Genomic DNA, 17,019 nt, shown 5'->3' with positions numbered 1-17,019 from the left:
CCTCGGCTTAAATTCCTAAGATTCTTAAACTTTCAAAACGTCTGTAAATTTGGGTTAAGGCCCATCTTTAGTAATCCAAGAGGACTGCTTAATTTTTCTGTCTAGTCTGCCAGGGCTGAACCAAGTGAACAATTTAGGGCTATAACTCTACTGTCAACATTCAGATCATTAAAACAGTATAAGATGGAAAATAATTGTGCTGTGGTGGTAGAGTAATAAAGCTATCTATGCAGATCTATTACCAGTCTGGGATGCCCCATCACACTAATTCAGCTTTTTGGCTCTGTTGCATTGAGGAGGTGACCTTCCACCTCTGTACAGCCAAATATAGATCATTAAACTGGACAAAGAATATTCCTTAAATAGCTACTGTGTTTGTGCAGATGTACTTTAAAATGTTTCCTGCTTTGCTTAAGCAAATTCTGTCTGAATTACTAATTTGGTAGTTAAATACTTTTGCTACTATCCCTTGGAATCAAGCATATTTTGTGTCAGCAGACTGACATATGACAGCTGTTTTAGCCAAAGTGACCGCCAGTAAAGCTGCCTTGTCTCAATCCACCATGTTTACTTCATGTAGCATAATGGAACAAATCTTGTCCTGATTTACACAAAAGAACAAGAGCGAGAATACTGTACAGTAAGTAATTCACACAGCTTAGAAGACAGAACAGAACTTCTCTGCAACACAGTTCCCAAACTGTGCTGTGTTTTTCAAGAATTGTGAGGGGAAGGTCTTAAAAAGATGAACATTTTGCAAGAAGCTATGTAGATTGGAAGGCAGATCTCTCATGTTATGAAAAAAATCCTTGTGGAGTGCTGAAAGTCATGCAGGACCATGCCCTACAGATTTTTAAACATATAACTCAATCAAGAGCTGGGAAAAAAGGAAAAACTGAAGTAATACAACCAAGCTATTTGGCACCCACCAAAAAGATTACATTGTTTGGTTGGGATTTCTAGACTGTCCTGTAGTACACTGGCCTTACAACTAGAAAGACTAAGCCTACCGAGCACAGACTCAAAGATTTAAATGTCATACTACCAGATTAAAGATTTCTTATGAAAACTGGATTCGGTATACAATTCCCAGGCCCATTCTACCTGGCTCATACAAGAGGAGAACTGGAAAATTGTATACTTGGTTTATTTAAAAAGTCATGCCACTGTTGGGAAACCTCACAACCTAACTAGCCACTTATGGGTGAAATCCTTCTTAATTCTACATATATCTAGAATTCTACACACATACATATATGTGTGCGTGTACACATTTTGCTTACAGCACCCCCAGTTTACTTATTTTGTTTCTTATCAACAATCTAACAACAAAGCTGCTGTGATGAAGTCATAAATGATTAGTTTAATGAAACTAAGATTCCACAACATATATCCTCTGGCACATATAATATAATAAATTCTCTGGTATGTTAATGATGCAGCATGAATTGCACTAAATAGTTAAAAATCAACTGGCACTTCTCAAAGCAGATGAGCAAAAATTAATTCTTGATTTAACAACCCACTTTCTCCAGTACCTGTACTTGTTCTCTTGGAGCCTGAGTGGCAACAGAGTAGAACACAATCAGGCCTCTAACTTCTCACTTCATAAAATTCTCCTTCCAGTCATTAGTACATACTAGGGTCTAATTCACATGTACCTAGGCACAGGCACAGATATAACCCAATGCTGTATGTGTCATTTAACTCCAGTCAAAAACATGTTTTCAATTAACAAGATGTAATCCATAATTTATAGCTTCCAGATTGCTTCATTTCTGGTTAGTCACTATCTGCATTTAATCATAACTGGTTCTGTTTGTCTGTTTCTATGGTGATCTGGGAGCAAAAAAAGCAGGCTTGACTTTAATAAACATAGCAAAGTGACAAATGAATCAATAAACCATAACGTTCACACTAATTCCCGGATCACTTAACAAGAGGGATGTAATTCATATTTTAGAGAATGACAGTTAACATGAATATAGTCATATGGACAGGAGCTGGTGGAAATCAGGATATCTTTGTTGATCTGGGTATATCAGCTGAGGCTCTGGCCCTTGGACATTCATCCATTTTGGATACTGATATGCCAGAAAAGCCTGCTATAGAGAAGGAAGATTCTTTCCCTCAACTTTAATTTCTACTAGTCTCCTACAGGTGAAGTCACGTGCCAATGGCCATCCTGATCTTATCACCTGTCCATTAAACAGATCACCCTTTTGGGGGCATACTAGCCCCCCTGTTAGAAATGAGGTAATATCTTTCCAGCAACTATAAAGCTCAGTATAAACTAGGGTTTATACCTCAGGGTTTGCCCTGGATGTCAGCTCTGCTTGTTACATCACTACCTAGCTGTTTCACAGACTTCCTTCACCTTTCTCAGTTTCACCAGTTCTGAAGCTTCACAGTGCTGTTACAAAGATATTTGGATTAATGTTTATAAAGCAGCTTCAGATCCTCATACAGAACATGGTGCAGAAAGGGAAGCTTCAGCAACAATGATTTTTGTTGACACTGTCAAACAATTTCTAGAGTATTAAAACTTTCCTCTTCATTTTTCTTTCCACCGATCTTAAATCAAAGGTCAAAACTGCAGCTCACTCCAGCCAAAGCCAAAAATACCCTCCTCTTCTTCCTCCTCTTAATCTTTTACTCAGTTCTATACATCAACTCAAAGTCTTTCCCACCATCTCTCATGGGCTTCACAGTAGGCTCCTTTTATAGTATGCAGAAAAGGGATGGTGACCTGATTCTCCACAGCTGATCCTCACTGTCCTGCTGCTTGCAGGTCCCTCCCTACATTACTGACAACTGTGATCCTTCCTCTATCTAGAGGGAGCAGGTGAATCTTGTCTCTGCATCCTTCTGGATGGAAACTATAGAGAGACTACCACAAACAGTAGCTGTACTCTTTTAGGTAATATACTGCCACATGGTGGAATGTTACTTAATTAATCTGGTGGCTACCTTGTCAGTGTTTCTGCCCATCTCTGTGCAACATATTTCATTGAGCTCAGAGGGAACAGCAGCAGGCCATTAGCATATAATAGGTAGAGACAGGTTTTTCCTTCTCTCCATGTGCAACTTCATTTTTTGTCAGTGAGCAAATGAAGACCTGAGGACCCACTCACTAATTTCATGTGGCTTCTTATGAGTATCCAGGTTCACCTACACAGAGCTCAAGGCAGAACTGGGGCATCAGATAAAAACTGTTTATCCAAAAAAGAAGGGATACACTATTTACTGAGGATCATTATGGTAGGAGTTTTTCTCTGTTGTACAGCCACAGTATGTATGTTATGAAGCTCCCAGGAATCTTCAGATTCACAGCAGTAAAGGCAGGAAAGCAATATGTTCCAAAGCAATGATGACCAAAGATACAAAGGGGCTTCCTTACCTTCTCCGACTGTTGACAGCAATGCAGACTGCAAGAATCAGTATCAGAGCCACAAGAGCAGCAACTATGATCAGCCATTCTGTGGGTAGAATTGAGGAATAATATGGCCACTTTAATTTAGCCTTAACTTTTTTGTTTTGCATGATGGTACTTTTACATTCATTCACACTTCTCCCAATGACAGATCTTTTCTAATATAAAAAAATGAAAGGGTATAGACAGACCTAGCAATTACACTAGTGTCAAATTACATTAGTAAAACATGCTATGATGCACCTGTTACATATCCATGCTCCTATACAGATACAAGTGTACTAAAAGTGTTGTAACTCTACCCCTATTCATTCAGGGTTAAACTTATAGTGATTTAACTCCAGTGTGTCTCTTTAGGAGCATCCAGACATAACAGTTTCATTGAAACAGCTGACAAATGCTGCCTAGCAAAAACTTTTCTTCTCCTTTTAAAGCAGTTGCATCTGTCCAGAGCTTTAGTTTGTTTTCAAAACTACCTGTCATGTGCTCCCACACATTATTGAAATGCGAAGTACTGTGATTTTAAATATTTTTATGGAAGCACTTGAATTTTCATTATTTTGTGCATGATATAATGGGGATACTGTAGTCAAGCAATAGTTCCTAGAGTCCTATTTTCACTATTGCAAATGTCCCATGTGTTCCAATACATGTTTGTTAAAGTTTAGGAAAGATGGCAATCGGAAATAATCACACATTGGCAGTAATAAATAAATATTATACATTTCTGTAATAAATATTTCAGTCCCTTATTTTTATTATTCTGTGCTCAGGATCTCAAAGACAATGACTTCAGAAACCAACCTGGTATCTTTGCTGATCTTGGTTGTGAAATTATTACTGTTGTTGTGGTCTGTCTGGGAAAAGAAGTTGTATCCGTATCTCCTATGTGTGATCCTCTGCGGCCAAATCTATTAGATGTAGAGCCTAGAAAAAAATCCATCTATTATGCACAACAAGTTAGAAATATATTGAATAACTAAGCACTGACTTGTCCATTTAGAATTAAATATGCATAACTACAAAGCTCAGGTATGTTTTTGGAAAGAAGGAATTTAAACTGCAAAATGCGTGCTAAAGTAATATAAAAAAACATTATGCAGACCCTACCTCATAAAAGTACTTTCCCATTTGGTTCAAGTAAGAGTAGCTTTGGTTCTATGAACCACATGATTAAGTTTCTCCATGACATTCACTGACATGTTTTTGGTAGATTTCATTTTTGATCATTCTATACTGTAATGGCTTAAATGCAATGAGAGATGGTTTTAAAATTTTCAAGAAAAATGAAAAAATGAATTGATAAACTTGTTGCCAGGAAGATTTCTGAGGTCCAAAGTGGAATGTCTGGTCAATCCCAAAGAGAAAAAGAAAGACCAAAGGAAACCTTCACTTTTTAGATCTGCAAATGGCCATTTCATCACAAGTCCATTATATAAAGATAGTTTCTTTTTTTGAAGGGTTTTATTTTCTAATGCAGAACAAAATCACATTTCAAAACCTTAAAATTTTTCATGAAACAGATTTTTGCTTTCTGGTCAACATTAAATGCGATAGCCACTTCATGAACTGGGCTCTTAAATATCAGGATGTGATTCCTAATGGAGATAAGGTTTTCTGTATCCTTGCATGTAAATCTCTCTGTCTTTATGTCACCTAATGTACCCATGGCAACTTTTTTCTGATCTTATCAAAGGTCAGAATTAATGACTCACTGGAACTCAGTCATTAATCAGCTAGGTGGTATACCGTTGAGTGAAGTATATATGCTCTTCAGTGAAGCCAGGCAGGCTGCATTTTCAGCAGTTTCAGACTCATCTGTTTGGTGAGCTGGAGAACTGTTGAATGGACCTTGCTTCCAGCTAAAGGTCTGAGAGTGATTTTCATGGTTTCATGAATCAGGCAAATGGCAGTATACTGGCCACCCTATGTGTATAACATGTGCCATATCACCATTTTGAATTGTCCTTGGTTAGCTAAAGCAGCGTGTAAGGGCACAAACAACATGTGGCAATGTGAACTGAACACATGACAGAGACAAGGCCAAAGGATGAGGTTGTGGGGGAGGTGTTCTTTTGTGCAAAACTGGACCATTATCAACTCAGTTTTCTTAGTTTTATGCAAAGTGGTTCTTTCAGACATTACATGACACTATTTGGCTGTTGATATAGTTCAAATCTGCAGAAGTGGCAGGTCTCAGAAGTAAAAGCCCTGAGAGACATATAAAATCATTAGGTTGGGAGGTAGCATTAAGTCTGCAGTCCAGACTTACCCCAAGTCTGTCCTATTTCTCATAAACCAGCACTCAACTGGGCCATGCCACAATCAACTTTATTCTTGATGAAAGTAGCATCTCTGGCCTCCTCTATTCTGCAGAGACAGTTAGCCATGTTCATCTGAAGGCAAGTAACAGGCAGGATAGATTTGCACATTATACACTAACCAAAGTAGATTATATATATAATTATATACATGTGTGCACATATATAGCACACATCCATGTGCTGAAACTCACTTTAACAGATGCTGGAGTTTCAGCCTACAAAAGTTGTGCTATACTGTACATATATCTACTTCAGTTAATCTATAAGGTGTAAATCTACCCTACCGTCCTCTATCTGCATATTAGTACCAATTCCAGTCAAGATAAAATTTAGCCAATAAAATTATCTTTGTGCCCTATTAAATAGATCATGTCATTCCCTTCTCCTTTCCCAGCCCCCATTTTCAATCCCACCACATGCTTCACTGAAATTTCTTTTCCTTGCTCTTCAAGGTGCTTCATAACTTCTCTGTGGCCAGAATCATTGACCTCATTCCCTAATGATAGCTGCCAAATACAAAAACTAGGCAGCATATTTTTCTACTGTTGAATTCAGCCACAGAGCAGTTTGAAAATTGTCCAGAAACTCATTGACTGATGCGCTGCTTCATGCTACCCCACAGGAAATTCATAGCTCAACACTGATGGCTGAGCACTGAAATTAGCAGCTGGGAGATTTCATTTAGTCTCCAAAAACACAGCCAAAGGTTAACATACTATTATATTGGCTTATGTACCACACAGACTTGAAGGGATTTTGTGAAGGATACTTGTAATGTTTTCCAGGAGGGAAGGCAACACAATTCTCCATCCATAAAGCCCCGAGGAACTCAATGGTTATTTATTGCTCAGTAAATATTTACCAAAGATTTTGGCTGTACTATTACCAACACTTAAAACATTCACAATGCCCAGGATTAATGGGTCCAAAAGTGGATTTGGGGGTGGGGGTGGTGGTCCTAGAGTTTCTGTGATATTCATCTTATAGCAATGTTTTACTATTCCTTTCTTATGAGACTTTTGCATTTGTATTTTTTCAATGCACTGTTTCACTTTCCTGCTAACGTCTTTTGGGCAAAAGATCAGTCATTTTTATGATGTCAGCTCACAGCTGTACATAACTGTAGAGAAAAAGCAGACAAAAGCAGGTGACACGGCTGACTGAGCAAAGAGTTTCCTCAGAACAGACCTTCAAATATGTTCTATTATTATGTGAAGCAATCTTTCTTTTTCATTCAATTCATGATACGTAGGACACATCTTGCAAACAAATGAACCCCCAAGGTAGAAGCCGATTCCCCATGGTAATACACTTGAAACCCACTCTTCTGCTATGATACAACCATTACTAAGAAAAAGATGGACTTATTTTTTCAAGCCTCCCCACCAACTTTTTATAGGGCCTTGTTGACATCATGACATTGACACTGCAAAACAGCTGTTCATCTTGAAAATGACCTCCCCTCTGTCTTTTTACAGGTTGTACACATTCAGAAAAGCAGTTTAACTATATCTTCTACCTAGGGTCTGATATCTGAATAGTACATTAGGAAGTCAGGCAGAATAGGGAACTAGAAAATAAGAGACATGAGTGAGTTACATACTGAATCATTATAAATAGTTAACGAAGTATCATTTATATAATATGTTTATATTAAATTTATATTTATGGTGTCTCTTTTAAAGATCTTGCCCTTTCAAGGTTTATTTTGTTTTTGTTTATTTCATTGCATTGCATGTGTTTGTTTTTTTCATTAAAATATGAATAAGACTGACAACCAGTTCTGATCTAATTTATGCCAAGACAAATTAAGAGTGACCAAAGTCAATGTAGTAACACTTGAGTTAAACTCTTGCGAAAGGATAGTCAAACCCAGTATGTTTAAAGTTTCCCAGCTAGACACCATGGGCCAAAAGGTCGGGCACCACTGCTATAGAAGCAATTTACTTCAATCAAGTAGTTGATTGAAGTAGACTGATTCAGGCTCTTTTGAAAATCAAATTAAATAGGAGTTTATTACAGGCAAATTCTGACTCTCTTTAATTTTAATGTTTTTTAGACTCTCTAGTAACAAATTGTTGTGAAGGGTGCTGTATGTATACATTTTCATATTCCTCGTTACATGCAAAAAATAACCACAGATTGGCTGTGAATTAGATTCAATGAGACATGACTCCATTGACTTCCACAAAATTATGACAGCAGAGAATTTGGCGGAGTATATGTGAAAAGAAATAACATTTAGAAAAATCCTAGTCTTTGGGTTGATAATTTATATGAAAAGTACCTTCGGTTCTAAGGGAAAGTCCCTAATTTCCACCCAAAATATTATTTTCATGTCGCAACATGGTTGTGTTCATGGATATGATCCATATATGTCATTATTTTTTCATGTTCTCATGTCCAAAACAAGCTTTTAAAACAGAAGCTGCTGACAGTTGTAAAGCTTGTTACCTCTAAGTATACAGAGAGGGAACTAATTAAAAACAGGTTACCCAACAACAAACATTACAAAGGGAAAAATGTTAGAGTGGATTAGCTTCCTTGATATGCTCACAGTATAAGGATAGAGAAAAAAGAGATAAATGGATGTCATTTTGTTAGTTTTCAAAACAGCTATTGTTTGAAGGTGAATAAAATGAACTGAGTAGAAAGGTAAAATAAGAAAGCAGAAAGATGGTATTAGCCTCTCAAAAAAGTATAGTAGCTAATATTTACCATACTGTCTGTGCCACCACAGGCAGACAAAAATAATTGTAATCATGTTTTATAATATATGCATTTGTCTGATGTTTTTGAGAAGATGCCCAGAATTGCTGAAAAGAAGAAATGCTACTAAAGTCTTGCCAAAAGAATTCTTAAAAATACTAATTTTAAATCATCTCACTCATAATAAATTAAAAAAGAGCTAACTAAATACTTTCTTGTCATGTACCTTGGTAAGAAGTTATTGTGTTGCTAACCAAACCAAACCAAACCAAACCATGCTTGCCCTGTGTTGAGCACAACTTTCCTCCCAAAATGTGATAAATGTAGGTATACAAGTACGGCCCAAGACAATCAGGAAAAATCAAGGAGTAGGGTAAATGATTGAAAGTTGTTATTCTTACTGGTAGCTGGAGGGGTGGGTTTTCTGCCAGGATCTCTTTCAATTTCAGGAAAAAGATTAGGTATCACAGTAGGCCTTATATTCTTTGTGGGATATGTGTCTTCCTTATCCCTTCCAGGTGTCAATGGCTCTTGGGTTGAAGCTTCATATTTGGAACCATCAGTGGAATCCACAACTGTTACAATTATGTTTGAAGCAATTTTAAACTTAACATCTAAAGAACTACCATTCACATTTTTTTTCTTCCTTGTTTATAGAACAGACAGATATCTTTCAAATGTTGGTAACATTACAGCAAAACAGGAAAGGCTTTTCCGTTTTCTTTCACATTTGCATTGTTATTTCAACTTTTTAGGCAACTCCCTCCTGCTGATTCTCAGGGTACTGGTGTCAGCCAGAAGACAAGTAATAGTTACAATGGACCCAGAAGAATAGCCATCAAAAGAGCAGGAAGCAGTAACCACTTAACCCTGTAGCTCAGGACTGATGACAGATGCTACACATTGGAATGACATCTACAAATAGGGAACTTATTTCCTATATTGATATTTCAGTGATTCATTTAGTAACAGAACTTCCATGATACTCTTAAGAACTAGTTTTAGTGGATGAAAGGTATATAAATAAAAGAGCATAAGAAAAGTTGGACTGAAAAATTCCAAATATTGCAATTATTGTTAAATTTCCTTTCCCTCATTATTCAAATGGTGCTCTAGAGTAAAGAGGTTGCTACTAAGCCATGGGCATCAGCTATCCAAACACTGCCGCTACACCTTACCAAAAACATGACCCCTACACCACGTTTACATTCCTTATTTGCAAGTGTACTAAATCATACTTGGTAATCACACCAAAAGTAGAAGGAATGAAGAAATCAGAGTTAGCCATCACCTCTACACCCAGAGTAAAGATCATCAACCAAACAGGTTTTATTAAAGAACTTCTTCTCCAATTTTATCAGCAATCAACATCTAATATGCAGTCCAGAGAGGCAATATTGGAAAGCTTCACGATTCCAATATAGAGAAATAGAAAGAGAATAATGAGAAGAGGTATTAATAAAATGCCCAGGATTACCTGGGATTTACAGGTACAAACCATTTAAAGTTATTATAAAATATTTAATTTTGCAACTGTTTAGACGTTCAACATTCACATTTGTAAGTGACTTGGCAAATCAGCCAAAACATACATGTCCACATTATGATACAAGTCAAGGTTGTTTAAGAGCATTTTATGCAATATTTTTTTCAATCTACCAACCAGAAAAGGAATATGAGAAAAATCTAAAAGAACCAACTCTTCCAAAAGTCAAGAAAACACCGAAGTGAGGATATACCCCTACTGAAAAAAAAAAAAAGAGATTCTGAGCTGCTGATTTCCTGATACCTGCTATAGTGACATCAGTTTCACATGGGATTATTAAAATGCTGCCATATCAAAGACCACCAAAAGGAAAGGGAGCAGCAACCACTTGACCTTAAAATTCAGAAAAGATCACAGATCGAAGATCACACTGGAACCCCATGCAACAAATAGGGCAACGATTTTCTCTTCTAGATTTCACTGAATCATTTTTGCGATTGATTTTGGGTGATGGCCTTCAGAACATGCTTTGATGGCATAGAAGACGCACACAATTTAAAGATGTTATGATGAATTTGAAGGGAGACTTTCATGTCAAATGGATTAAGGATGAGTAACGAGGACAAACAAGAAGAAAAACTAATTGAAAACATCACTGCTGCTCCAGACTTATGCCTCAGTGGTGATCATATGATAGAAGGAATGCAAAAACCAGCAAATGAGTTTGCCACCAGGAAGCCGTGAAGTCAGTAAGCAACCCAAGAAGCAGGCCTCAATAAAGAAGTTATCATGCAACACTATTGGCAATAAGTACCTAGGACATAGTGCAAGAAGCAAACTTAGAAGACTACATTGCACTATTACCCAGGAAAAGTGAGAGTAGAATAAAGGACAATTGCTAAAAAGTTTATTATTACATAGGCATCAGATTCAAACCCCACAAGGTTATTATGCAGTTACTTATAGCCTGCTTAGCAGTCCAAGGATAACATTTGCAGTTGACTGTTACAGGCCAATAAAATATTACTGGGGTCCAGATTATGTATAAATAAGGCTTCTTGATAATATTCTATTTCTAATAGTGTCCATAAAGCAAGACAGGGGGGAAAAAGAGAAAAATCCAAACAAATAACATAAAAAAGTCACGGTAACACCAAGCAAATCTAATTTCCCAAATAAAAAATAGATAATCTCAGTATGTGATGTTCTGCAGTCTGCTGTAGTGATATCAGCTTGACATGGATGACAAAAATCTTTCAGAAGATTTTAAAACTATTCTTACAATGCACTAGCTAAGATAAAACTAGACCAATCCAAAAAAAAAAAAAAAGAAAGAAAGAGAAGAAATAACAATAAGGTTCCTTATTCTTACAGGTACCTGTGTGAGAGGTGTCATTTTTATGATCTCTATCCTTTGGAGGAGTAACTCCACGAAGCGCAACATCTTTGGAGGTAGCTGTAGAATACTCATTTCCATTGCCCCATTCAGGGGGAATATTATGCCAAACAGACTCTTGGGTTGAGGCTTCAGGTCTGGAGGTCACAGCTGTTCAACGATGATGAAGCAATTGGGAGCTTAGTAACTGCAAAGCCACTAGACACCTTATTCTTGTTATTAATTCCCCTCCCTCTCCCAATACCTGGCCTTGCCCATTAACATCTCTGGAGGCTCTAGAACACAAGAGGAGAAAGGCAGAGAGAGCCTTTTCATCAGATTTACAGCAACACTGGCTGACGCAGATGATTAATTTACTCTGGGCCTTAACCTGTCCTCTCTGATTATGGATATGGAAGCAGGAAGGGAGAAAGCAATGTACCAGGTTCCATTTGAAACTCAAGTTTCTCTGAATCCCTGAGCTCAAGTCAGTGAAACAGTCAGAACAGCTCTCATACAGCAGCACACTTCACTGGACCTACACAACCAGATCACACCACATGGTGATAAGAAATGGAAGTTTTAGGTTCCTGGCAATGCAGGAAAAAGTCAAGGCATTTAGGAATCGCTGGGCTAGGACTGTACTCGCAGGGTAACCTGACCAAAGAGGGCATGTCAATTTTCTTTGGCTTAAGTGAATCCCTGTCTGCCTCAGAATAAAAATAGCATGATAGCAAAAGATTTATCAATTACTATAATGCTTGGAGCCACAAATCATTATGCTTGGGAATCCTGTTTACCACTATTCAACCACTTCTTCTCACAATAAAGCAAGAAGGCAGAGGAAAGGCCCATAAGAATAACCCATGGTCTTCCTTCTCCTCCTTCAATGAAGTAATGGAAAAGTTAATGGAGACAGGAATTTTTTCTTTAGCTGATTCCATGCAATGAGGTCTAAATGAGGCTTAGTAGCAAGATATTGAAATAGATCTAATAGTAAAAGAAGCCAAATTCAGAAGAAATAATGTCTCATTTCACACAGGGTGGTGAAATGACCACAGTCCATTATTCTTACTGGTACCCATATCAGAAGATTCAATTCCTTCTTCATTTCCATTTGATGGAGCAGTTTCATGTGACACATGCTCCCTCGAAGTACTAGTGGGAGGTTTGGCCTCAGGTCCCCATCCTGGTTTATGAGCTGGTGTCAGAGAATCTTGGGTTGTGTCCTCAGGTTTGGCATCAGTGAAGAAAACCGCTGTTGCGATGATGGTTGAATGAAGGTGAATTAAATATTTGCAGAACCATCATGCCACCTATAATTCTTTCACCCTTAATTCTTCTGTTTACATTTCACTATTATCTTTTACAACATTTCAACTGTTTTAGAGCATAAAATGTGGGAAAAAGAAGGAAGGGCTTTATGTGCTCTTTCACACTATTCAAGGTTTCTCAACTCCTTAAGCAACACCTTTTTGCTGATTTCAGGCTATGACATTATTGAGAAGAGTCCAAGTGACAATGCCCGCAGAAGAAAGACCAAAAGAGAAGAAAGAAGAAGCTAGTTGATTCGAAAACTCAGAAGAGATCAGAGCTATGCTGCTTCAGAATCACTTCCAACGGCAATGATTTTTCCTTTGAGATTTCATCAAATCAATTTTGCAATGTACATGATAGCCTTTAAAACATGCTTGGGTGATATGGGATGCATACACAATATGAAAGTTGTAATGAGTTGGAATGGAGAATTTCACATCAATTGCAACATTTCCATCCCTCATTGTGCAAACAGTACACTAAAATAAAAAAAGTTTGCAGGTGAGATATGGGGACAAAGCAAGGGAAAAGTCCTCAATGCTGCACCAGACTAATATTCTCAAATTGCAAGTACACGAAAACATAAACTCAGTGGTGATCATATGATAGTTAGCAGGAATAAAGGAATCAGAAAGCGAGTTTACCATCACCCAGATGTACACCTTACATACAGATCAGCAAACAACCCAAGACCCTTATTAAAGAAGTCATCATGCAATAAGTATCTAATACAGAGTACAGAGAGGCAAACTAGAAAACTACATCATACCAATTCCAAGAAATAGAGTATCAAGAGCGGTGATAGTTAAAATGCTTATTAGTACCAAGGGAAACTCAGATTCAAATGCTACAAGGTTATTATGAAACAGTCTACTTGGGACCTATTTAGAAGTCCAGGCTCCACATTTGCAGGTGCCCAGTCCAATCAAATTAACTTACAATTTAACTTAAATAAATGTAATCCAGTAACACAGGGTAAAAATAAGAGAAGATTCAAGCAAATAACTCCAAAACACTGAGGAAACAGCAAAAGAAACAACATTTATCAACTAAAAAAAAATGTAAATCCCGGAATAGCTTGTTTCCTAAGACACAGTGAAACCAACTCAGTGAGACGGATGAAAATTTATCAAGAGGTTTTTAACTTACTGTAACTGTGACATAGCTCAAATAAAGTATTAAAAACATCCTATCCAGAAGGAAAAACATCACAGTTCATTATTCTTACAGGTACCTGTATGAGAGGTGTCATTGTTATGATCTCTTTCTCTTGGAGGAGTAACTTGAGGTAGTGCAACATCCTTGGGGGTAGTTGTAGAATACTCATTTCCATTGCCCCACTCAGGGGGAATAGCATGCCAAAGAGGGTCCTGGGTTGAAGCTTCAGGTTTGGAAGTCACAGCTGTTACAGTGATAATGAAGCAATTGGGGGCTCAATAACTGTAAAGCCACTAGACACCTTATTCTTTCCATTAGATTTTTTTTTCCCCACCCACACACCTGGCATTTTCTTCACCATACCTTGGTAAAAAGGCCAAGCAGCACAAATTAATACTACCTTTGTCACAGCCACAAGCTTTGGGCATTTGGGATGCAAGAAGAGACATGGATGTCTGTTTTCTTGCCCTTTGTGATACGACAGAAGGTATTATCCTTTTCCACCCTCAGGTTTCTCTCAGTCCCTGAACTCAAGTCAATGGAACCAGCCAGAATAGCTCTCACACAACAGCATGCTTAACTGGACCTACTCAGCCAGATCACACCACCATTAAGGCATCATGACAAGAAATGGAAGGCTTAGGTTTTTGGCAATGCAGGAGAAAGTCATGGCATTTAGGAACCACTGGGTTAGGACTGCTGTACTTGCAGGGCAACTTGACAATTGAAGGCATGTGGGATGTCTTTGGTTTAAGTAAATCCCTGGCTGCCTTAGAATAACAATAGCATGATAGCAAACGATTTATCAATTGAATATAATGCTTGGACCCACAAATAATTATACTTGGGAATCTTGTTTACCACTGTTCAACCACTTCTTCCCAGTATAAAGCAAAAAGGCAGAAGAAAAGCCCATAATTGTATCCTTTCCACCATCCTTCCACATCCAAAAAGAAAAAAGGAATGGAAAAGTTAATGGAGACAGGAATTTTTTCTTTAGCTGATTCCATGCAATGAGATCTAAATGAAGCTTAGTAGCAAGATGTTGAAATAGGTCTAATAGCAAAAGAAGCTGTGTCCAGAAGAAATAATGTCTCATTTCACACAAGGTGGCGAAATGATCAGTCCATTATTTTTACTGGTACCCGTATGAGAAGATTCACCTCCTTCTTTTTTTCCATTTGCTGGAGTAGTTTCATGTGATACATTCTTCCTTGAAGTACTAATGGGGTGTTTGGCCTCAGGTCCCCTTCCTGGCTTATGAGCTGGTGTCAGGGAATCTTGGGTTGAGCTTTCATCAGTGGAGACAACATCTGTTATGATGATGGTTGAGTTTACTGTATATGTAATATTTGTAAAATTACCACCTACAATATGTTCATCCTCAGTTCTTCTTTCAACATTTGCTCATCATCTTTTACAACACTTCCACCATATTTAAAGCAGAATGAGAGAAAAAAGGGAACTCTTTCTTTTCATTTATACTGCTTTTGTGGGGTTTTTTCATGTTTTTAACCCATACTTGCTCAGGGGTCTGGAGTAGAGACAGCGGGCACAAAGGAAAGAGTATGAAAAAAGCAGGTTGCAGCAATGCTTTGACCTTGTAGCTTAAGAGTGATCAGAGATGGAATATACTGGCACCATATACAACAACCATGGTAATGATTTCACTTTTGAGATTTTACTAACTGAGATTTCATCGTGCTTTCATTATGTCAACACTGATTTACATAGTGGCATTCTTTAGAACATGATGCAGTGCCGTGAAAAGGCACGTATATCGTAAGAGACTACGATCATTTAGAATAGAGCTGTGGTTCTCAACCAGTGTTCTTGAGTACCTGCAGGGCTGCGATCCTCCTCTCATAGGTGCTATGGCAGTGGCCAGGTAAAACTGTCCCATGTGCATTCCTGCTGCATTAGGGCTGTGACCATCTTAAAAAAGGTAGGAGCAAGCTTGGCTGTAGCCCTTTCTGATCTGGTCCCTTCCACCTACATGCCTGTTTCCAGGAGGAGCATAGGAGAGGCTGGACTGGGAAGAGCTACCCAGCACTAGGCAGCTTCTGCCTGCTTTAGACTGATCGCAGCCCTAATGCAGCAGCACTGTGCACACATGCCACAGCCCTTCCCAAGATGGCTGTGCAGTAGTCTCGTGCACCAAATGTATCTGGAGACAGCAGAACCTGGTTGTGAAGCACAGAGGTAAGTGGAGGCAGCACCAACAGTGGTTCTTAACTGGGAATGCCGCTACATTTTATAAAGCGGTGGAGCGGTACCCTGACCTTGGAAAGATTGAGCCCCACCAGAATAGAGAATTCATGATATTCATGATACTACAATTACTGTGAAACCCTCTGTCCTCATTAGCCAAAAGCACTCTTGCATGAAGTGATTGCTGCTGAGCTACCAGGACATACAGTCAGAAATTCTCAGTGAAAAATACCACCACTCACCAGATTTACATTTTTTAATTGCAAGCACACCAAGGTTAGTCGGAATAAAGGAGCTATTAAGTGAGTTTGCCACCACCAAGCTATCCACCTTGCAAAATGACCAGCATACAGCCCAATAAGCATGCCTTACTAAAGAACTAGCTGACAACATTACAGTGATAAGCATCTAATACAAAGTCAAGAGAGGGAAAATTGGAAAACTCCATCACACCAGTACTCAGAAACTGACAAAGTAGTGAAAACAGCCATTGTTATAATATCTAGTAGAACCTATTCAAATCATACAAAGTTATGAATTAACTTGAGAACTATCCATTAAATACATTTGCAATTTACCAGTCACACCAAATAAAAGATTAGTGGCAAAATTAAGATATAAACCAGGGGCAGGCAATTATTTTGGGCAGAGAGCCACTTACTGAGTTTTGGCAAGCCATTAAGGGCTGCATGACAGGCAGCCCAGGGCAGATTAATATTCATTTTCTAAATTTTTTAGGGGCCCCGTGGGCCAGATAAAATGGCCTGGCAGGCCACATCCAGCCCCCGGGCCGCATTTTGCCCACCCCTAATATAAACCAAGCCTTTTCTTACAGCATTGTATCTATAATAAGTATTAACCCAGAAACACAGAGGGGAAAAACAAGGGGAAAAAAATCTTAATAACGCCCCTGACAAAAGTCAGAAAACATCAAAACAAACAATTCCATAATATGGAACAAATTTCTGTTACACTGATTTCCTATAACCAGATGTTGTGACATCAG

General features: G+C 38.2%; 1 protein-coding gene across 15 annotated transcripts in view; it reads right to left on the bottom strand.

The window, feature by feature from the left end:
- The window catches only part of CD44 (CD44 molecule (Indian blood group)), a 100,440-nt gene that overhangs the window by 9,734 nt on the left and 73,687 nt on the right, over positions 1–17,019 (bottom strand). For 10 of the 15 annotated variants that reach the window (XM_014602261.3, XM_019476706.2, XM_019476705.2 and 7 more), the window contains 7 exons: positions 14,966–15,139; positions 13,879–14,046; positions 12,403–12,585; positions 11,331–11,498; positions 8,868–9,041; positions 4,238–4,360; positions 3,401–3,479 (listed from right to left, as the gene is read on the bottom strand). In XM_014602261.3, coding sequence (XP_014457747.1) covers positions 3,401–3,479; positions 4,238–4,360; positions 8,868–9,041; positions 11,331–11,498; positions 12,403–12,585; positions 13,879–14,046; positions 14,966–15,139 — 1,069 coding nt within the window. The remainder of the gene's footprint in view (positions 1–3,400; positions 3,480–4,237; positions 4,361–8,867; positions 9,042–11,330; positions 11,499–12,402; positions 12,586–13,878; positions 14,047–14,965; positions 15,140–17,019) is intronic. The other 5 variants (XM_014602264.3, XM_019476707.2, XM_019476710.2 and 2 more) reach the window with 5 other exon arrangements.

Source organism: Alligator mississippiensis, chromosome 2, assembly GCF_030867095.1.
Source record: "Alligator mississippiensis isolate rAllMis1 chromosome 2, rAllMis1, whole genome shotgun sequence".
Classification (NCBI taxonomy): domain Eukaryota; kingdom Metazoa; phylum Chordata; order Crocodylia; family Alligatoridae; genus Alligator; species Alligator mississippiensis.
The sequence above is the reverse complement of the archived record's forward strand: the minus strand, read 5'-3'. Positions and strand labels throughout refer to the sequence as shown.